The sequence below is a fragment of the Hippocampus zosterae genome, chromosome 13, assembly GCF_025434085.1.
Source record: "Hippocampus zosterae strain Florida chromosome 13, ASM2543408v3, whole genome shotgun sequence".
Lineage (NCBI taxonomy): Eukaryota > Metazoa > Chordata > Actinopteri > Syngnathiformes > Syngnathidae > Hippocampus > Hippocampus zosterae.
The window spans coordinates 12,042,501-12,064,942 of NC_067463.1; the positions used below are offsets into that span (position 1 = coordinate 12,042,501).

Genomic DNA, 22,442 nt, shown 5'->3' on the forward strand with positions numbered 1-22,442 from the left:
TTCTGTAGACTTGGGTGTTGACATGATCATGCCTCCACTGAGTTTCACAGTTAAGCTTGTGTATGTTTTGGGATTGTGTGCAGATCATTTCTTTCTTAGCATTTGAGACTTTTCATCACTTCAGTAGGTGATCTTTGTCTCGTCATTCCATAAATCCCTCTGGTTTATTTGGGGCATTTTTCCTCCTTGGTTTTTCTTACTAATGAGCGGTTTGCATCTCTCTGATATACCCTTTGTGCTGTTGTTCATAAAATGATAGACAGTAGATTACGATGCCTTTACTCCTGTCATCTGGAGCTTGTTGCCGATGCTACTGAAGTGGACCATTACGGGGAAAAAAATGACCCTATTGTTCCTGTCCGCTGCACACCAAGTGATTGAGCACCGCGCAGCGAAGACATGCTGCAATAGAAAAACTGTTCACTGTCCTGTATTATTTTATAGTGGACCACAAAAACATGGTGCAATTCTCAAGTAAATATCATATTTCCTCAAAGAGTGGAACCTTTAACCATGAAGAGAGTGAGGATATTTTTAGAGGCTGTTGGCAATAATCAATCCCCACTCACTGACTGCATTTGTGTTACAGTATTTGACTAACAGACTCTCCGCACTTTGCTTTCCAGCCACGGGAGCATATGTCATTGAAGATCCAGGTATAGTTGAGTATTATCGTAAAACAATGAACGAATGGATGTTTCTGACGCCATTCAGATTTTGAATTCCAGCAAAAACGTGTCGCTGAACCTCATGCGCTACATGCCAGATCAGTCGGTTTCGGCCGTGTCACTCGGTGTGAAGTAGGCCATTATGAAGTTGTTTTCATGCTTTTATTTACATCTCTCAAAATATTTATTGCATCAGCTGAGCTGTCTTCCATGATCTACCAATTTGACATGTTACACAGCACACATTTTTTTAATTTAATACATGGGGCATTCCAAGTGGTTGAACTGACTGTGGTTTCGTCCACCCTGATAATTCGCGGCCCTTTGTGGACCCCTTCAGTGAGCAGTTACAATTTGTTGTCATAATTGAAATTGTATTTTAAGTTATTCATCTCGCTTCAGTGATGTTTAAAAACATCACTCTGTATTGGCTATCCGCGATGTTAACCTTGCTGTCATGTGACACTGCCTTCTGTTGGCCTCAAGCCGGAAGGAGTGGCAGACACACACACACACACACACACACAGACACACACATTCACCCACCTACCCTCCGCCCCCCTACACACACACCGCCGGTGTGACTTCCTGATTACCTGCATCTCATTTTCATGACCCCCCACTGGTATCCCTATACAGTACTACATCAGTACAGGCAGGACTATTCTTTCGCTTTGTGCTTCAAGGTTCAGGCTTGATAGCAACTAACAATTTCCTCTGATTGTATTTTATAGTAATGACTATAAAATGGTTTGGGTCGAATGTATTGGAGTAAAAGAATATTTTATTTCGGAATTGGAGTGGAGTTAAAGTGAAAGTTACAATGAGGAATGTCGGCGCCATTTCACTGTCGTTGCTGGACAGCTCTGGGGTGCTTGTGTCTTGTTCACAGTCCCGCTTTGTTCAGCGAAAAGGTCGGTGCTCATGGACAGTCTGCGGCTGGATGGATGCATGGCTTGAGGAGCCGACGATCAGAAGAAAGGGAGCGTCAGCACAGAGCACCGATGCGTATTTGGAACTGGGAGTCGCGGCTTGGAATTGAAGCGGATTTACATGGGACAGGAGACGAGAGCCAATCTCTTTTTCATTAATGGATGCTAGAGCTTCTTGTTGTTTTCAAGCTTAGCTTGTAGCAGACGTGTGCACATTTCAGCATGCCGTCTTTGATCCACTGATTAAAAGGACACTTTTGATTCACTCCTCATTCGTCTATTACGGCTTCAAACAACAAAGTGAATGGAGTAAAAGATGGCACGACTGTCTGTTTTATGTGTTTTGTTGTATTATTTTGTCATTTTATGTTAAGTATTCTTTTGATAGCGGCGCGGGCACCCGCAGCGGCTCCTCTTGTTGTCTGTTTTCTGTTTAAGAGGGAGGAAATTTCATCTGTGCTGTATGTTGCAAATGTGTTGCACATACAGCACATTTGACAATAAAAATGTACTTGACTTGACAAGAAATAATGAAGTAAAGTACAGGTACATCCAATTTTTAGTATAGTGGCAAAATATTTGTACAATTTTACGGTTCGAAAGGTTATTGCTGGTGCATATTCCAGTTCTGAAGGTAATTCCCAGCAGGGTTGGGGTTTGGTGTTTGCTTTCGTAGTTTCGCCCACCGAGGCCTACAAACTGAACTGTTGATATCTTGTCACATATTCATCTTGAATATTCACCAATCAAACCCAAATGTTTTCAGTCTATAGCAAAAGTGAATTGATCCTACTGTTACAGTACTTTTTGGAGTGGACACAGGCCCGCCCTTTATTGAACCCCTTTCCACAAGTTTAGAAATAGACACCAAAAAAAAACAAGGAAATACGTGTTGCTCTTTGCTTTTACTCTTGTAGGTGGACTGTTTATCTGTTTGCATCATTTAATTGTGACGATACATTGAAAAGTATACTGGCGAATCACTTGAAGATGCTGTGCGCTCTCCCTCCCTTTCGGCAGCTTTGTGGGCGCGTCCATTCCGTCATGGGGGATGACGAGGACTCGTATGCAATATACGACTTCTTTGTTTGCTTCAGTAAAGTGCTGTTTTAAGTGGTAGTTTTATATAAAAACCCACTAGCTGGGTTATGGCAGATTGAACAGTGTGACTATCGTTAAACGAATACTCTTTGCCCTGGTCATCGGCCTTGAGGCACCCCCAACGCTCTGCCGTAGTGGAATCGTCTGTAATAACCTTGGTGAGAGCTAGTTGAGCGGCTGAAGAGCGGCGACTCTGGCGAGAGAGGCTGAGCGGCGGACATGGCGGAGACCGAGCGGTCGCCACACGAGTACAGGGAGACACACGCTCATAACAGAGACGGGGACGGCGTCAAAACGGCAGCACCGCTGCGGGGGTAAGTCGGCCGTTTAACCGTCCTCGTTCGGGCCTAAACAGGGGGCCAATCATTTCAGACAGTTCACCAATGACAGCGAGACGCGGTGTGGGTGTGTAATGCGCGTGTACGGTCCACTTTATGACAACAAGTTGTAAACATGTATGACTTGTTGTGGTCCCTCGTAATAAATGTGAAAGTCGTTTTTTGTGTCATATTCCTTTCTAACGACTTTTATTAGCGCGGAAGCGCTCGTTCGCGCGTGCGTGACTAGACAGTGAACTTAACACGCAAAGAGCTCTCCCAAAACAGGTAACATGTGCCTCTTAATGTGTGTTACTTTTACCAGTTTAAAGTCGGATTGTGGCAGTGTTTTTACGTCCTGTGTCAATAAACATTGTGGCAGTAACCTTTATAAAAGCAAAAGTTAGAGAAATGCTTGTTACTGTTTGTGTGAGCGCGCGTGTGTGTGTGTGTGTGTGCCTAATTGTGTGTGTTTGTGTGTGTGCGCGCGTGTTAGCGTGCGTGCGGAAGTGCGTGCTCACATTTGTGTGTGTGTGTGTGTGTAATGTGCTTGTGTGTGAGTCGGAGAGGACACACACACACAGAAGGGAGGGGGAAAGCGTGAGAGAGAAAGGAGCAGTTCTGTGCGTGCTCGCGTGCCTGTGTGTGTGTGTGCGTGTGTGTGTGTGTGTGTAAAAGCACAAGAGTGTGTGGTTATCACAATGTTATGGGGACATTAATCTGTTTACACATCACATCTTATGGGGCCTCATCTGCCTTTTGGGGTTCAGAGCAAGTTGCCATGACAACGGCAATGAGGATATCTGAAAGTGTAGAAAATGTGTTAAGGGTGGGCAAGGTCAAAGGTCAAGTCAGAAATGACTGCTTGCCAAGAAACAAATGCAAGTCAACGTGATGTCCTCTCAAGTAATGGAAACGTGTGTTTTTGTGTGTGTGTGAGTGTGAGAGAGAGATTGAGAGAGAGAGAGCGACAGAGAGAGGGAGGGAGGGAGAGAAGGAGGAGGGGAGGGCAGTGTGTCTGTGTGTGTGTGTGTGTGTGTGTTGCTGCATAGATGTGTGTGCGAGAGCAGAGGAAGGAGGAGGGAGTGTGTAAGGGATGGGAGGGGGAGTGAGTGTGTGCGTGACAGAGACAGACACGAGTATGTGTGTGCGTGTGAATGTGTGTGTGTGTGTGTGTGTGTCTAAGTGAGAGAGCAAGAGGGGGAGGGAGATGGGGGGAAGCAGTGTGCAAGGAGTGTGTGACAAAGAGCTAGGATTGTGTGTGTGCGTGTGTGTGTGTATGTGTCTAGCGAGTGTAATTTCATGTTTGCAAATGACTGCGTGTGTGTGTGTGTGGGGGGGCGCTATAGGTGAGACATGTGATGTGAAGGACGTGTGTGTGCATGTGTGTGAGAGGGAGCATATATAGTGTGTGTTTGTGTATAATACTGTGTGTGTGTGTTGTGTGTGTGTGTGTGTGTGTGTGTTTGAGAGAGAGAGGGTAAGTGAGATAGAGGGGAAGTGTGTTAGAGGCACAAGGAAGGGGAGGGAGGAGTGTGTTTGCACGTACATGTGTGTTAGAAAAGTGGGGGAGGGTGTGTGTGTGTGTGTGTGTGCGTGTGTGTGTTGAGTGAAAGAGTGAGTAACTGAGGTGTATGTGTGTGACTTTAAGGCACTGTTTGTGGTATAATCAGAAGGGACAATAATCAGTTGTATGATTTCTGCCTCATGTGTACCTGTTACGTGTGTCTGTGTGTGCTTGTGTGTGTTCATACACCATCAAGCAACGTAAAAGTGCTGAGGAGTGTGCACTTGGCTTCAACTTATGGTGGAGAGTATGTTTTTGTGATGCACACACAAAAGCAGAGCATGTGTATGTGTGTGTGTGCGCGCTTGTGTGTGTCTTCAAGAGAAGATGGAGGTTTTGTGTTGCAGCTAGTGTACAGTGTGTGTATGTGTTTAAGAGGAAAAGAGAAGGGAGGGTGTGTGACGCAGTGCATGTGTGAGAGAGTGTTTGCGTGTGTGTGTGTGTGTGTGTGTGTGTGTGTGTGTGCGTGCGTGTGTGTCCGTGTGCATGCGCGCGCATGCCCGCCCGTGTGCATGTGTGTCTTGTGTGCGTGTAAGCTTTTGAAGGGGAGTGTGAGCTTGTGTGTGTGTGTTTGTGTCTCGGAAAGTGAAAAAGAGGGCTTGGTAGCTAGTGCATATGCTGTGTGTGTGTTTGTGTGTGTATATTTTCTCTGTTAATGTGTATTTGTTCTGCTTGTGTGTGTGCATGTGTTTGTTCTGCAGTCAGGAAGAAAGCTAGCTGTGTGTGTGCGTGTGTGTGTGTGTGTGTGTGTGTGTGTGTGTGTGCGTGCGTGCGAGTGAGGGGTGAGTGGGGCAGAAGGTTTGTGTGTCTCCTCGATAAGGACAGTGTGTGTGTGTGTGTGCGTGTGTGTTTGTCATATGGAGGGAAGGAGAATGTTTATGCTCCTACTTTGTTTATGAAAGAGGGAAGGACACTGTTTGTGTGTGTGTGTGTGTGTATGTGTAACCATGCTCCCAGCAAAAATCGTGTTTGTGAACACTTGTGTGTGGGTGGTGTGGTATATGTAAGAATGACGGTGGTTATGTGTGTGTGTGTGTGTGTCTGTGTATGTGTTTTATTATTGACGATATGTGTGTGTGTGTGTTTGAGCAAAGCGTATATGAACCTTGCAGAGTGAGTTTGTGTCTGTTTGTTTAATCTGGACATATGTGTAGCAAGCATGTATGAATAGGTTGCGTGTGAGTGACTCTCTATATATGTGCGTGCGTGTCCGTGTCGTATGAGTTTGTGTGTGGGAGAGGAGAATGAATAATGTGCATTAATGAACATGACCACACAATTTATCACAGCAGCTATTTGTGCATCTCAGAAAGTGTATATGCTCGCCATTGTGTGTTTGTGAGGAAAAAGGGTGTGTGTGTGTGTGTGTGTGTGTCAGAGATGGAACATGAGACTGTGGGTTTGGTTATTTGAGAGAGAGAGAGAGAGAGAGAGAGAGAGACAGAGAGAGAGAGAGAGAGAGAGAGGGAGGGAGAGGGCATGTGTGTGTGTGTGTGTGAGTGTGTGTGTGTTTGTGAGCTTTAGTGAAGGGGGAGGGTGTGCGTGCATGCAAGCTTGGCGAGAGAGAGAGAAAGAGAGAGAGAGAGAGAGAGAGAGAGAGAGAGAGAGAGAGAGAGAGAGAGAGAGGATATTTGTGTGCGTGTGTGCGCACGCGTGTGTTTGCGTGCCTGTAAGCCTGAAAGGGAGGGTATGTGCCTGCGTATGTGTGTATGCGTGTGTCACTGAGTTAGTGCGTGTGTGTGTGTGTATGTGTGTGTGTGCGTGCGCACGTGTGGGCCAGAGTGGGGGAGGTGTGTGCCTGTGTGTGTAAATGAGTGTGTGTGTGTGTGTGTGTGTGTGTACACACGTGTGGACTGTGAGCTGTGTGTGTTTGCTCATGCACATGTGAGTCTTGCGTGTATGTGTGTGTGTGTGTTGAGCTAAAGACAAGGGCGAGAAATGTGCAAGGACAGAAGACAGAATCAATGAAGAGCGTGAGACAAAAAAGCAGGTAGAAGGGGATCAAGTCATATCAACACACGCAAGAAAGTTCAGCGCAACTCATTGAAGCGCAAATCAGCTGGGCTGCTCTGTCGTCCACGTCGCCTTGTGCGCCAGCAGCTGGTGCAACTCTTTCATGTTAAGCTACAGGTGACAAAGGAAGTGCACTTGTGTCGGTGTCTCCCTCTACAGGTCAAAGGGAATAGGAAGCGACCATTTATAGGGAACGGCGTTGAGGGTTTCGCAAACTTTTGGGGTCCAAAGAAATACTACAAAAGGACTTCTCATCATCCTACCCACAATTCAACAAAAGTACCATGTGCTCATCCGTGACAGTTATTTATTTATTTTTAAAAACACTTTCCGACCTAAATGAAAAGGAAAAAGGAAAAGGAACTTCACCAAATTCGATATTTAGCCATTGTCGTTAACATGCGCAGCTTTCACATAGAACCTGGCTTCAAACAGAGAGGAGATAGTTGACAGAAACATCCTCAATGCTGCCATTGTAGCACTTTGCTCGCTTGCGACTTTTCCGACTGCTCTCGCAACTACAGTTTTCAAAACGAGTTTAGTTCCAGCTAAGCACAACAAAATGAACAATCATTTTCGAATTCTGCCGTCTTTGGCCAAAAAGGTGTTAGCCATATTGAAAATTAGCAAAGACACACGGTGCACATTATTATGTTCGAAGCTTACGATATGTGGGAAATTTTAGACTCAGGCCCGACCGATTAATCGTCTGACTGATTGACTTGGCTGATATTAGCATTTTTTCAATCAGCAAAAATTGGGAGATTTTTTTAAATGGTTTTTATTTTTTATTTTTTTTAGACACTACAACGAATTACAAAGACAATGACATTCAAACAGCCCCAACACCAGCGCATAACAAAAAGAATTGACCCCAAAATTTATTTATTCTCTCTCTTTAAAATATCAGAATCAGCCCCTCCCTCCCAAAAAAGGACAAATACTCATATTGGTCAGACCCAACTTTTGACCAGAGGTATGCGCATCCAAGTCGCAAGTATTTTACCTTCCCTCACCTTTAAAACTACATAAGAAAAGATTTGAGTGACAAATGCTGCACACATGCAGAGATGTCAGCTTCACATGATGTCACAATCATATCTGGGCTTTTCATTGGCCCAAAACTAAAGCAAGGAGGAAGGAGTCATTGCTTTGCTGTTTGTTTTATTGGTGCAGCGAGCCTCCAAATTGCTTATGCCCTTTGTACAAATGGCACGACATGACAATTTCTTGTAAATGACTTTGCAGAACCTCAAGTTACAGGTCAGTTTGAGAACCAGTGTACCCAGTATCTTTGCATTGTCAGAGATGATAGGCTCCACCTCCACCATTGCTCCAAGCAAGATAAGTGTAGTGGATGACTGATCACTATAAAAAGCGACTGGGTTTACTCTCCCGAGCCACTCTGAATACATTAATTGATTCTCTTAGTCAAGGAAATTCAGTTTACTGTCAGAGTGATGGCAGAGCAGCGTTAGATCACACCCAAGGGTAGGTTGGAGTTTTCGAGCCTTGCTTAAGGGCACATTGACAATGCTCAGTGAACTGGCCAGTTTCCAACACTTTCGCCAGTGACGAACATTTGGTTGTTTGTGACGGTAATTCAGAAATCGCAAATGTTTACAAGCGTTACAGGTTCAATAAACACTTTGCATGTAAATGACCGGTCCAAAACAGAACACACCCACCCACACACACATACACACACACACTTTGGCATGACATCACCACAGACCGCTTGAAAGGGAGGAGGCGGGGTTTGTTATGCTTTTGAGATGATGCAGATCTGTCCACATGTTTTGCTTGCCATAGATTTGCATATCTCTTTTGAAATGGTTCATTCAGTAGAAAATCGGACGTGGTGGACCTCACACTGCCAAAGGGGGCAGTAGATACACACGACCAGATTGATGTCATCAGTAGTTGCATGCGTGCTTGTTCACGTGTGCAGGCGCACACACACACACGCACACACACGCACGCACGCACACACACGCACGCACACACACACGCACGCGCACGCACACACACACGCACGCGCACACAAACACACACACACAGTATCAAGAGTCCAGATGGGAGTATATTGGATCAATACGAAGACTGCGGGTCTGGTTGATATCTGTGTTGACTGATGCTTTCTTTCTCTTCTGTCTGTGCACTTGATTTTCTCCTGTGCTCCCATTTTATCTTATTTAAGGTTTGCTCGTTTACATTTTCTGCATGTCCCTACTGATGTCTGCAACATGCAATTATCTGGACAATAATGTATGCTTCTAAATCCAACGTACGATCTTCTTATGGCCTACTCTAAAAAGGCTTCAAGATCATGAAATGAAACGTTGGGTGACATAAAAGCTAAACATCCTCGCTTGACGTCGGACCTCATAGATGGGTCTCACACTTTTACACCCAGTGCTTGACTTATTTCAGTCAGTGTGATAGCAAATTCTTTTAGGTTCCTATATAATGAAGGTTACTTGCATCTCTCAGACAGCTGTCATAAGTGTTTTGTTTAGCTCAGCTGCAGTGTGTGGTGGAAATATAACAATCTCAGTGTTAGGCTCTTAAAGAAACGATGGGGAAGGCCATGCACCTGTCAGAATAGTTCTGGTCTATTGAGCGTGTCTTTATTACTGATTTTTGCTGTATTTGTTTGCTTATATGATACAGTTAAACAACAATTGAGGCAGTTGGCAGGTTATTGATCAATCTTTGATCTGATTGATGTGAAGTTTGGTCAGCAGGCTTATTGACTAAATGGTAATGATGTGTTTGTGTCCTCCAGACGTGGCTGTGGAAGAAAACGCAAAGGTACACCTGTGAAAGTCTTTGTTACGTCCGCTGATGAGGAGAACAACCATGAGCAGACACTCTGCAGAGGTGTGTGTGCATGCCCTTTTCTTAATGTGTGATTGGGTGTGTGCGCGTGTGTGTGTGTGTGTGTGTGTGTGTGTGCGCATGCGGGCATCTGCTAGTGGGATTGTTATGGAAGTGGAGCTTGTGCAATTGAGTGTGACCTACTTTTGTGTGTTTCAGTGTGTGTGATTCTGTACACATGCACAGCTGTGCATGTGATCCAGAAGAATGGGTGAATGTTTCTGTGTGTGTGTCTGTGTGTGTGTGTGTGTTTGTGTGGGTGTATGCATACTTGTAATCCTTCTATTTACAAGGATTGTTGTTTTTCTGACAGGTGACCGTAAGGAAGCTGCTGAGAGTAAACGTCCCACACCGGATGGGTCTCTCCCTAAGACAGAACCATCTCCCACCAGCTGGTAAGCAGTGGTGCTCTATCAACGCCCTCATTGACTCTATCCACCCATTTTCTAGCACTTCTGCTATTGAGGATGAGCTGGAGCCCATCACAGCTGACTTTGCACAAGTGGCATTGTACACTTGGGTTCCGTCAATGTACCTGAAGTCAAGCAAGCAATTCAGACCGATGGACAATTATTAATTAGTCATTAATTGGTCAACTCGACATAATTGGTCGAGTGACAACTCATACATGAAGGCACTCTTATCGTAAGGCACCATTGTACTGCATTATACTTCTACCACTGTACCGTGTTGTATAATTTTATTGCAAATACACAAGTCAAAGCAGAAGGATGAAAGTGCCACATGCGACTCGAGAGCCGCAGGTTGCAGACCACTGTACTAAAATTTCCACCTATACCCCCAAAATACCTGCACTGTGTAGCAATAATTGACTTGTAACGGGGGTATTTTTTGACAAATCTCAAAATGGCCATTTTTGTCAATAACTCCCAAAACTAATCTCCGCAACATACGGTTGATTTTGTGAAAACAAATCACATATATACTGGATATATTTTTAAGAATTGCTGATTGTACCTGTGGTGCCGTGTCTTCTAGCGATCCATCAGAGCCGACGCATGATAAAATTTCCAACACATCCAAGGCTAGCTCCAGCTCAGCAACCACACCGGCTTCCTCTTCAGCTCGGACGCCAACCCCAGTGCCCGCTCCCGCGCCGGCGACCTCCGCTCAAGCTTCTTCTGTGACCTCCACATCTACAGCGCCGACTGCCCCTGTCGCCTCTGCTACCGCCCCGGCAATCGCCTCCTTCCCACCTTCCCCCAACTGTCGCATCAGAGAGGTTCACTGTGGCAGCCAAGTGCGACTGGTCGTCATTGCAATCCGAGACATCACCAAAGGGGAGGAGATCACTGTGGACTACAGCCTGACCGAGTGGGGCGAAAACCTGGTCAGTACATTAATATACTCACATTAAAAAAAACAACAACAACAAAACTGAGAAGTCTGTTAGGTCCACGTTATTGAAACATTTTAATGAACATGCTTTAGAATGCAAACAAAATGGCTTCTAGGTGAAATCACCATTATCACTTCATGTTTAACTGTCACCCAGGGACAAATTAACTTGAACAATACAAAACATTGGTTGTTCCACCAAGATTTTCCTGTGCTATTTTCTACCTCTCTCCCGTGAAAAACTGCGTGGCACTATCATGCGACTGACAGTGGTTTGCTATTTGCATGTGAATTGTACCATGCGTTTCTGTGTTTTCAGCATAAATGTTTGTAAATGTTGTGTGTGCCCTAGATCATGGGCTGATCATTTGTAACCATAAAGAGTTAACCATACAGACCGATCGCCTCGGGGAGGCAACAATGGGCAGAGTCGCACACTGCTGCACACCTTGCACACACGCATTCCCACGACACACACACTCTCTGACACACATGCAGACAAAGCTAGGGCATGGGGTTACCATGGTGATGACTGAGCTCCAACACCTACCTTATAGCACTTAGGTAACTGTAACCATCATTAGTGGGTGACATCTGTCCCTTTAATGGATTCTATTGAACTGAATCAGTTTTTTTCCCAACAAAAGGATGATTGCGACTTTCATTTAGGCTAGAAAAAGTAGATCCGAGGTTAAGAGGGAACGCACAATTTCTTCTAAAACCGCATTCATTATTTACAATCTTGGAAGAAATCCAATATGAGTGTTAAGCATTGGTTAAGACTCTTTATATATCAAAATCATATCGCACCATTGGGGGGGCTCGAAATGTCGCCAGAGAATGATTGTAATGACAAACATTAATAAGCATATCTGTATTGCTGTACTGGTTTGTGTTCCTCAGGGTTTCCGTGGTTCCATGTCTCCAGCGCAACATGAGTGTAATTCTGACACGGAGAATAGCAACATCAAAAAGGTAGATATCTGCTTGATCGTATTCACTTGCAAAATTCCCTATTTTGAATCACCAAACTCGTAACCTGTTGTGATGCATGCACATCGCAATTTTTTACGTCATTTAGCAGCACATTTGCCTTCTTTGGTTGATTAACTCAATTCATCATGTCATAATCACTGTAATCAACCATTACCTTCTGATTGCACAGTATATAGATGTAAATAGTTGAAAAGGTCAATTCACATTGGCAAAGGCAGAGATATATATATATATTTTTTTTTACTGTAATTGCACATTGTCTCTTTTTATGCCCGTTGCTTTCAGGAGGATGAGCCTATGTCGACTACCCAGCGACCGAAGAAACAACAGCAGTACCAAGACTATGTCACTCCCTCTTGGTCCCTTTCCCCCTCTTCCTCACCCATCTCGCATTCTGACGCCAGTGAGTCCGATGCAGGAGATGAGGACAACGCAAGCCCCCGCGGGCGCACCCCACGTCGGCGCAAGAAGCGCCGTGGCACGCCTTCGAGGAAAAAGACCCCTCATCGGACTCAGTCTGGGCACCCAGCGCCTGCTTCCTCCAGTCGTCCTCTCCCTTCCTCCCACCCTCCTGTGCCCTCTCACCCCGGCTCCTCTTTCTCCACCTCAACCAAGCCTGTGTTTAAAGCTCCTGCTCCTCTCAGCCCAAACAGCACATGCAACACAGATGTTCCCCGAGGAGGTGTGTCCATCGACTCCACGCGCCAAACTTGTGACTACTGCGGACGCCACTTCCGCTCATTGGGCCGCCATTTGGACAAACACCATGCCCACCAGCCGGACGTGTGCTCTGCACTCGTGGAGCGTTACACTCAGATGCCCCGCCTGAACACGCATAACACAAATGTCGCCGCGGCCCACGCTAATCACAACACAAAGGCGGCACCTGTTGCGACACAAAGCCGAGCAGAACAGAGCGGTGTTCAGGATCTCTCCTTATGTCCTCTGACCGTAGCCAAACAATCGCCGGCCCCAGAATCACCCGCAACGACGCCTCCGCGAGGGCAGAACGCCGTGGCGGTGTCGGTCCTGAAGAGGAGCCCGCCACCGGTGGCTGTGACTCCACCCAGAAAGGGAGGAGGGAGGAGACTGAAAAAAGAACGCCTGGATGAAGAGGAAGATGAAGAAGCTGTGGACGTACTGCGAGCAAAGAGGCCCAAAGAGGACGATGTCGAGGTCGGCTGTGCTCAGTCTATCAGAAACGAATCGTCCAAAGAGATGCCGAAGCAAAAAATGGAGGAGGAAGAAGAGGAGGAGGAAGACGAGGACGAGAATGGTGTGGTGGATGTGGATGATGAAAGCGGGACCGAGGATAAGGAAAAAGACTCGCTAAGGTAAAACTTATTTGCCATGTGAAGATTTGTTTGTTGGTTGCTGCCTCACTTCCCTCACCGCCTTGCTACTTGCCTAAATTAGTCTAAAGTCTGCGACCCACGGGCCACATCCGGCTTCTAATTGTTTAGAAGTCAAAATAAAACACAAGATATGATGTTTTATTTGATAGCGCACTTACATAAGCGGCATATGCGAGTAAACGCAAAAACTTGGTGTGTTGATTAAATTGTGATATTAATAGGTGTACTGTATATGTAATTAGATTTTTTCTTAACCTTTTTATTTCATAATGACAACTATCTACACAATCAGCATCTTCTCAAAATTGATCGTGAAAAAGCAAAAATCTGCACTTAATTGATGCACACACAAAATGGTTTGTAATTGCCTAGAGATGCCACAAGATGATGCCAGATCACTTTTTTCCCTGTTAAATAATGAGCTATCCATCCATCCGTTCTCTAATCTGCGTATCCTCACAAGGGTCTATATTAAAAATGGAATTTTTGTCTGAAAAAATACGGTCCAGTAATTGCTCACGTTGTTGACTGATCTTTCTGCAGTTCTGGGCGTCACCAAATGCTGCCCCTCCTGTCGTCTTTGTCGTCCCTCGTTCTGTATCTGCGCCGGCTGCAGCATTCGGCCTTCCTGTCGCTGTCTCGGCAGCTGCAATCAGCCGAGGCCTGGCGACTCCTCTGCCACTCCAGCCTCGCGCTCCTCATCCTGTACAACCGACGACGCGAGTGTGAGGTCTCCAAGTTGTCCATCACAGAGTACCGAGCGCGTGTCACTCCTCAGTGCCCCGTCCCCGTTCCCCCTGGCTCTCCGCCAGCTCTCACGCCACTGGAGGCCTCTCTGTCTCCCTTTGAGCGGCTGGTTCTTTCCCATCTCCCGCGGGTCGGTGTCCAAGGCAAACGTGGCCGCATCCAGCCCCTTATTCTGCCCCCTCACTGCGAGCCCTGCCTGGAACTCCTCCTGCAGACACGTCAAGATGTGGGCGTTGACCCGGTCAACCCTTACATCTTCGCCAGGCCCTACCACTCCCCCGCCACACCCCTGCGAGGCACAGACCTCCTCCGAAGCCTGGCCCGCTCCAGCGGCACCCGCAATCCCAGAGCCCTCACTCAGACCAGGGTACGACGGCAGGTGGCCATCCTGACCCAGCTCCTGCTCCTCGGAGAGGGAGAGGAGCCGGGACAGCCCGGAGGCAGTGCGGTGGAAAGGCTGGAGCACTTCCTGGAGAGGGAATACCATGTGACGCAGAACTGTGCCGGAATTGGCCAAGATCCAGGCCTGATGGGGAGAGTGGGCCGTGTTGTGCTGTGCGGCGAGAGAGACGGAGTGCTCTTCAGAGGCATGAGTCTGAACCACATCTGTTTGGAGCTGGATGGTGAGCCGGACAGACGAGTGACACTTTTTTGTATTTGGGCAAATGGAAAGTGTTGTCAGTGTTGCTGCTGACCCGCTGTAAGTTGGTGATTCCCAACCAGAGCCAGAAAGAGATCAACGGGTGTGCCATGGGAAATAATGCAGTTTCACTCAATTGGTCTGAAAAAAATTGACAGAACGATTAAATGCTCTCCCGCTAGATGGCGGAAGATACCAAATTATTAATCTGTTTAGCCACCTGTTGCCATTCATACAACAGAATAAGATAAGACAAGAAAGCCTTTATTAGTCTCGCAATGGAGAAATTCCCAATTCACAGCAGCAAAGTTATGAAAGGAAGAAGTAGAACAACAAAATATAGGAGCTGCTGGAAAGGCAGCCACTCTCACGGCGCCATTTTGAAGTCATAAGACAATATTGTTTCCTTTTTGAGATGCATTTGTCGCGTGGTGTTCTGTGATCAAATATGTGCTTTGGTGGGAAGTACAGAACTGCAATAAGTAGACTAATAAAAGTCCCCTTTCCTCTTCTTTAACCGTTCACAGTTATGTCGGGAAACTCTGCAGACTCTTACTCAGAAGGAGAATCGGAAGGGGAGCAAGCAAAGGAGAAGCCAGAGTCCCCCACCATTGCCCCCTCTCCAAAACCCACACCAACCTTGCTCTACGTCAGGAAGAGCAAGAACAACGGCCGAGTGGGACGGCCCAAAAAGATCAAAAACGCCCAACCACTTGCTCCGCCTCCTCCTCCTCTCGTGCCAATTAGCCGAAGGAGAGGCTCGGGTAAGACAACATTTAGTTTGGCCTTATGACATAGGAGGGTTCTCAAATGTATATGGTCCAGCAACTCATCACAATCCAATTAAATTCCAATTAAACATGAGGACCATGTGTACCCCCTAAATGAGATGCTAATTATTTCTTGAATGCTTCGACCCAAAATATTCATCCCCCGTTTTCAGAAAATGTAATTGAATTCAATTCAATATTTATCCTTTGTCGCTCGCTAACCTGCACAGCTTCTACAAAAGACATGGCTGCGAACAGGGAGGAGCTAGATTGCAAAAATGCAGTCAGTATTACCAACTGCTCTAGTCCTTATATTGAGTGACATTTAATATGGCTTTGGCAACTATTTTTTCAAAAAAGTGAAAAGCCTGTTATGATTCCCGCAAGAAATATATGAACCAATAAGGCGAATCCACTTCACATCGATTTCTGTATGGCAAAGAAAAGGAGGTGTTGGAAACTTTTGATCTGCGAGCTAAGCGCTTGTGAGCCTCCAATATTTAGCCAAGGTCACCTTGCCCAACTTTTACAACTCGACCTGAGAAGAGAGCGTGAACGAGCTAGAAATACCGTGCACATGCAGGGTAATTGGCTTCGAGTGTTCCCTGCTACCATTCATCGTTAGTGTACCTGTTATTTTGCACATTTTCAAGAGCATCTAACACCCACACACACTCCAACATATATGCCCATTATTTTCTGTACAGTGTTCAACTGCTATTTGTGGGCAATTTGGGCTATAAATATACATTTTGCAAGTAACTGACACCCCCTAAAAAAGGTTTGTGGTTGCCTAATATACCGCAGGATGGCGGTAGACAAGCAAATTAAGATGCTCAATGCAATTCATCATAGTCTGCATATTCTGCAATTTGACGTGTATCGGCCTTTATAAAACATGCAGCTAAGAAGAAATCAATTTAAAACTGGGGAAAATGCAGGATATTCTTTGCACCTTTTTCTTTGTCTGGACAAGTATACGTAAAAGATGAATATGTAATTTATATTGAACATTTGAAAATGTTGAGTTACTGTGCAAACCTTTAGGGAACTTTCGTTGAACTTTATGAAACATGTTCTTGAGCCTTGGAGCTTCCTGCACTTTTTGTATGCATTCGGGGAAAAAGATGTCTCTTGGCTAAGGTTTCGGCGTCAAAGTGCCTTCAGGCTTGGATTTCGAACCTCGTAGCTCACCGGATTTCTGGGTTTGGTCATGTGACATTCACAATGCTGGGGGCACTTTGTTGTCACTTTCATTTGACAACAGGGGGCGAGATGCTGCATTAAATGGCAGCATCCTTAAATTGGCTGAAAACCGGTTTCTTCATCTGATTAGTTCTTATTCCATGAATGCAATATGTATCAGAATATACTTGTGGCGTCACAGACTACAAGTCTACAAACGATAACACCAGTAGTCTACAAAATGATAACACCCTTTTATCGCATATGAATAGCGGCTCCAAATAGCACACACAACAAGAGTCTATGGATGCGTGTTTTTTTTTCAGCGAATAACAGGATCGCGTACACCACTGACCACTCAGGCTGAATGTTTGTGTTTCTCAAAATGCTTTCTGCCAGGGAAGCGTGGTGTTCTGAAGCGTCCCTGGTCCGAGGCAGAACGCGCGGCAGTGGAGGAACACCTGACTCAAAACATCAACGAGCTCCGCGTGCCCGCCAAGGCCGACTGCGAGCGCTGCCTGCAACAGTGTCCTCTGCTGGTTAGCAACCAGCGGGACTGGCGGGCCATTAAGTTTTACTGCCACAATCGCATTCAGCTGCTGAAGAAGAATCAGCGGCGTGAAAGCGAGCCGCTGCCCCTCATCGTGTGCTGAGATAGGAGGCGAGTTGAGAGCGCGCGGCCACTGATATTAAGACAGCTATTCAAATTTCACAGCCCTTGATTTCACTGACAGAAGAACCCTTCAAGAACAGAGTACATGTTTTTTTTTACTTTTCTGCGGGTCAGACAGCAGTCTTGTTCAGGTGCCGTGTGGGGAACAGTACATGACGACGACTGCAGCCGTTGTTCTATACGGACGTCCCCTCATGTGTAAACTGGTGCCACATTTAATCCCTACAGTGTTATATGAAGTAGCGTTAGAAATTCACGCACCTGGAAGTTTTACACGGACAAACGCATTTCTTTCGATCGAGGCAAAGAAAGACGTTCATTGTAAGCGCAAAAGAATCCAAACACTAATTTCTTCTATTTGTGCAGTTGAGTTCAGTGTTAGATTTTTGTTTGATTAAATTTAGTGTTAATCTTAAAGGAAAGGTAAGTCAGAGGTACTACGTATTCAATCAACTGAAGTACATTTTTCGAGGATTTCCAGAGTTGAAGTTGTTGATTTCCTGTGAGAGACAATGAAATGTGACATCAGAATGTTGAGTTTTGTTCAAATTTCCACGATCAGAACATGATCACAACCCCGTTTGGACTGTTGTGTGTCCACTCTCCGTTGTGCAATCCTTTCACCAAGGAATGCTGTTGTTGTTTTTGAAACGTGCTACAGTTTCACCCGATAAGCTGGATATCACTTTGGATGTAAATAGGAGACTAGTGCTTGTGTTCAGTTTCTTCAAAAATGGGCAGTTACGAAACTCTGAAAAGTGGTTGTTCTGGGTGTTCATGTTTGTTACAATGTCTGTCGTATTCTCCCATGGCTCCTTTTTCAGCTACATCAAATATTTGCATTGAACAATCTCTTCATCCATCATTTAAAAGCTCCTGTGAAAACCTAAGATGGATACTTGAAGTTTATTCACACTTTTGCCGAATCTGTAACGTCAGTTTTTGCTCCAGCCTTGCCATTTACATTGTATATAACAAATATATTGTCACTATAAAAAATGCTAGACTATATGTAGCCTCCTTCATTTCTGGGTCATGACTACCTGTACATTATTCTCTTTTGTAAATACTTCTCAGAGAAACAAAGGAAAAACCCAAAGTTTGACTTGCCTTGGTTGGTGTTATGTTCTTTTTTTTGTTTCTTTTTATAAGTCTTATAAAACTTTAAAGCCCCGTGTCTTGTGATTTATTTATTGTTGTGTACTTTAACATGAAATTCTAATTCATAATTTCCATGCCCTTTTTGACCAAGTCTCGTTTGTTATTTGGGACAAATTTCCTAACCAATCCACAACATATGGTGTCATGTTTGGTGGCTTGTTTTGTTTTTTTTTTCTCCAGTCAACCTGCACCTCGAAGAAAGCTCTGACCAGGCATTTATTATTCAACAGCAAACTCTGTAAATGTTGATGTTGTCGTCCTTATAATACCCCATTATTTGAGCGCTACTCCCATTGGCTCTTACAAACCCAATTCTAAAATTAATGCGTGGATATATTGATTAATTGACTCATCCGTGTCAGATTTGATTTTTTTTTTAACGACGACTATTTTAGGGTCACTTTGCGAGGCAAGCTATCTGGCGTATCACTAAAGCAACTGGTGGAGAGGCGGACCTTAACGAGCTCCTTTACATAAAGCAGAAAAAACGGTTGAAAATCCACTAAACTTCACTCAACTTCAGACGAAAGAGTTCGCACAAGGCAACAGAAAAAAGGGACGGCCAAGTGACCGCAGTGACGTCACATTGGCACCTAACATTTTTCTGTGCATTAAAATGAACCAGAGTGATTATTTTGGCAAATACAAGACCAGACATAAGAATGGGAACACCAGTGGGCATGACGAGCAATGTCCACATGTATTTTTGTGCCAATTGATCACCATTTTCTAACATTAGGTACAATGTACTGTATGTATGTACAATAATTTGGAAAAGACAAATTGTGTCCGATTCCTGGGCTGACCCTACTGCTTTTTAAGATAAGATTGTCCTTTATTTGTCCCACACTGGGGAAATTTACAGTCTACAGCAGCATGATTGTGGGTAGAAGAAAAAGTTTGCATTCACAGATTATGTTGTTTACATTTTTATTTTAATTCGAAGCAGCACAATAACACCTCTTATTTGCATTGACAATTTACAATTGGGTGCTTTACAGACATTTCTGCTATCACACAATGGAATTCTATTTTTATTTGGATTTTATTTCGGCAGCCATCACTCAATGAGTTCTCTTTTTATTTCGATTTTACTTTGGGGGTGTGTAGGCGCTGCTCTTACAGTTAGTGAACATGATCGTCATAATCACTTCGCCAAAGTAAGTCTTGAGTTCTGTAAAATGTGTTGCTCAATGTGTCAAAGTCTTCACGTACACTGACACATGGGTGTCAAACGTGCGACCCGCGGGCCGGAACCGGCCCCAAGGAGGTTCGATCCGACCCGCGGGATAATTTAAAAGTGAATAAAAATGCATTAAAGACGCAGAATTAATATTTTAAATAAAAATGCAATTATCCACGAAGGGGCACACTGTTTTGATTACAGTAGAAGACAACATTGTTTTGATCGGGGAAGAAAACAGCAGTCTCAGTCTGTCACTGAGATAGACCAAATGCAGCAAATGATATGAAAGCGCCAATCAATGCTTCTTGAGACCAAAACAAAGAAAAGAGATGAGATTTTGGTGATTCATAGCACAATATAGTATCATGTTAATGTTTCGGCCCACTTGACATCGACCAAGTCCGTATGTGGCCCACAATGTGAAATGAGTTTGACACCCCTGTTCAAACACTACCCTTGAGGGCAATGAAAAGATTGCCACTTATTTCCTGATCTGCATGCCTCTTGTATGGACACTAGATGGAACTGTTGCTTTTAGGCTTGAAGTACATCTGTTACTTATGCAACTTTCGTCTTGTGCCGTTCGAGGTCGCTAGACAGTGAACCCTGATGCACTCTTGTCGAAAGCACTGAAGTTCATTGAATACGTACAGCTGCAGAACACATCGTCATTACAAATGGACACATTCGGTGTGAGATGATAATAATCATTAAAATATAGTCATTTTTTCCCTGCCTTTGCATCCTGTAAGAAATCACATGAGTCGATTTTAAACAAAGTCACTTAAATTGCATTAAGGTATGATGTTGGGGAATACATCCCCAATTTTATGATCAAACTCACAATACTGTAAGCTTAAATCTACACGTTTACTTGCTGAGCTTGTGTATAAGATAAGATATCCTTTATTCGTCCCACACTGGGGAAATTTACAGCCTCCAGCAGCAAGAATGTATGTAGAAAGAAGAAAGAGAAAAAAACAACAAACATCTTTCAATTAAATGCAATATGAACACAAAATGGATAAATCGCAGTACTATTTACAATTTTCCTATGATGATTCTCTTGCTGTAGTCATAATACAGTACATAGGCGATTCACCCGAATGACTGGCATGAAAAACAACAATGAGAGGCCTTGGTCGAGGAAGTCATTAAGAATTCTTTACCATTCATTTCTCAGAAAAGAGTCATTCAAGGATTGATTCATTGTTTTTTTCATCAATGTTCTGGTTCGCGGTATTGTCACTGTTATCAGCACCATTTATCCATAAATACCGCTGCAAGTCTCTGATCACGATTTTTTCAGCAGCTATATCAAATGAGTCTGCTGAACAGTGCCGGTCCACCATTAGTCAATACGGGTAAATGTTCGTGTTTTTTTTTTTTTAATTGAGGACACCAGATGTATAAGTAGTTTGCGGATCTGCATTGACCACCGCCATTAGTGCGAATGCTTCCGAGTGACCTTCCTGCCATCCAACCAACCATACAACTGCTGCATCCCAGAGGAGTACCCGATAACATCGGCCTTTTTATATTTACTATTTCAACTACATTTTTTGGGAGGGAGGGAGGGGAGGGGGGCATCTAACACATCAATGCTTGAAATAAGCGGTTTCGCATCGCAGTTTGTGACGTCATTCGTGTATTTTGGCCATGAAATGACACCATTGAATATTAAAATTAACATCTGAGGAGACGCTGCCCGCTGCTACTGAGTGCGTGTTCCCCCCCCCCACCCCCCGTTTCTTTTGTTTTTTTGCTCTGGAGACAGGCGCTCACACTGTGTGTGCGAACAAGAAACGGATCGAATAGTGTTTTTCCCTCTGGTCCTGGACGCCAAGAGCACTGACCAGCGGGGGCATTGAGGTGTCAGCGAGAGGGCCTCTAATTTATTCCAATTTACCCGCATCCTGGCAGCCGAGAAATCCAGTTAAATATTCGTAAAAAGTGCAGGTACAGATTGTTGCGGCTGCGTAACTAGCACCAGGGCATCATCAGCTGTTATAGGAATCTATGAACAAAATTGTATCATGTTTAAAGTTTCATTTCATCTGGGCACATCTAAACGTTTGGGTGCGTATCCAGCACCCCCAAATGCCTGTGCACAAAGGCGCCTGCCACCTGGCCAGAGGGCTGTTGAAGTCCACAATTCAACAGTCAATACGGGTGGGCAATCACAGGGGAGAAGGCAAAACTCGGTCATAAAAGGGGAATGAATAATTCGGGAAGAGCGGTTGAACAACAAAAGACGAGTTGAGAACACCCGTCGCACCCAGGCGACATTAGCCATCCGCAAAGTCTGCAACATGTCAATTCGATGTAGACCACACAGAAAAGGTGCCAATGTACTGGTGGTTCAAGTATGAAAAACGGGTAATCAATCACTACTGAGGGGTCCGACCGGGGGTGCGACATGCAAATATCGGGGGCAGTGTTTTTATTGTATGTTACAATAAAAGTCCAAATTGGCGGGAAGGCAGCTCGAGTGTGTGATCATCGGAGCAACAAAACCGTCATTCGCTCTCAGAGATCCGCTCCCGCCGATATTGAAGACAATTTTCCTGTGTGCCGAGCAGGGACGTGCGGTCAGGGGAGGCAGGTGAGGCAGAGCCTCACCTCTGAATGCGCATTGCATTGCGCAATCATCACAAACCGGGTTGATACATGCAACTGGCTCGTGCTGCTTGCCGTATAACTGCATGTCGCAAATATGTTTAGCCAATTGAATAAGCTACCCTTTTTGCTTTATATATTTGTAACACTAAAGGAGTGAGTGCCTCACCAACCATGAACCTCACCGCACGCCACTGGTGCCGAGTCATTTCTTTAACTTTGTCCGAGAAAATCTCCGACATCAGCATAGGGCATCAGATTCATCACGAATAG

At 44.8% G+C, this 22,442-nt stretch overlaps 2 protein-coding genes across 2 annotated transcripts in view; both read left to right on the forward strand.

The window, feature by feature from the left end:
• cntf (ciliary neurotrophic factor) overlaps positions 1 to 2,454 on the forward strand; it is a 17,089-nt gene extending 14,635 nt beyond the window's left edge. The window contains exon 4 of the mRNA XM_052084345.1: positions 1,576 to 2,454. The gene's annotated coding sequence lies outside the window, so the exon portion shown is untranslated. The remainder of the gene's footprint in view (positions 1 to 1,575) is intronic.
• Positions 2,455 to 2,769: 315 nt separating this feature from the next.
• Positions 2,770 to 18,376, forward strand: si:dkey-117m1.4 (serine/arginine repetitive matrix protein 1). Its single transcript, XM_052084310.1, has 9 exons — positions 2,770 to 3,015; positions 9,387 to 9,481; positions 9,792 to 9,873; positions 10,478 to 10,829; positions 11,741 to 11,812; positions 12,119 to 13,167; positions 13,732 to 14,558; positions 15,103 to 15,339; positions 16,930 to 18,376. The coding sequence occupies exons 1-9, from the start codon at positions 2,921 to 2,923 to the stop codon at positions 17,181 to 17,183; spliced, it is 3,063 nt and encodes a 1,020-aa protein (XP_051940270.1). The 5' UTR covers positions 2,770 to 2,920; the 3' UTR covers positions 17,184 to 18,376.
• The last annotated feature ends 4,066 nt before the right edge of the window (positions 18,377 to 22,442 follow it).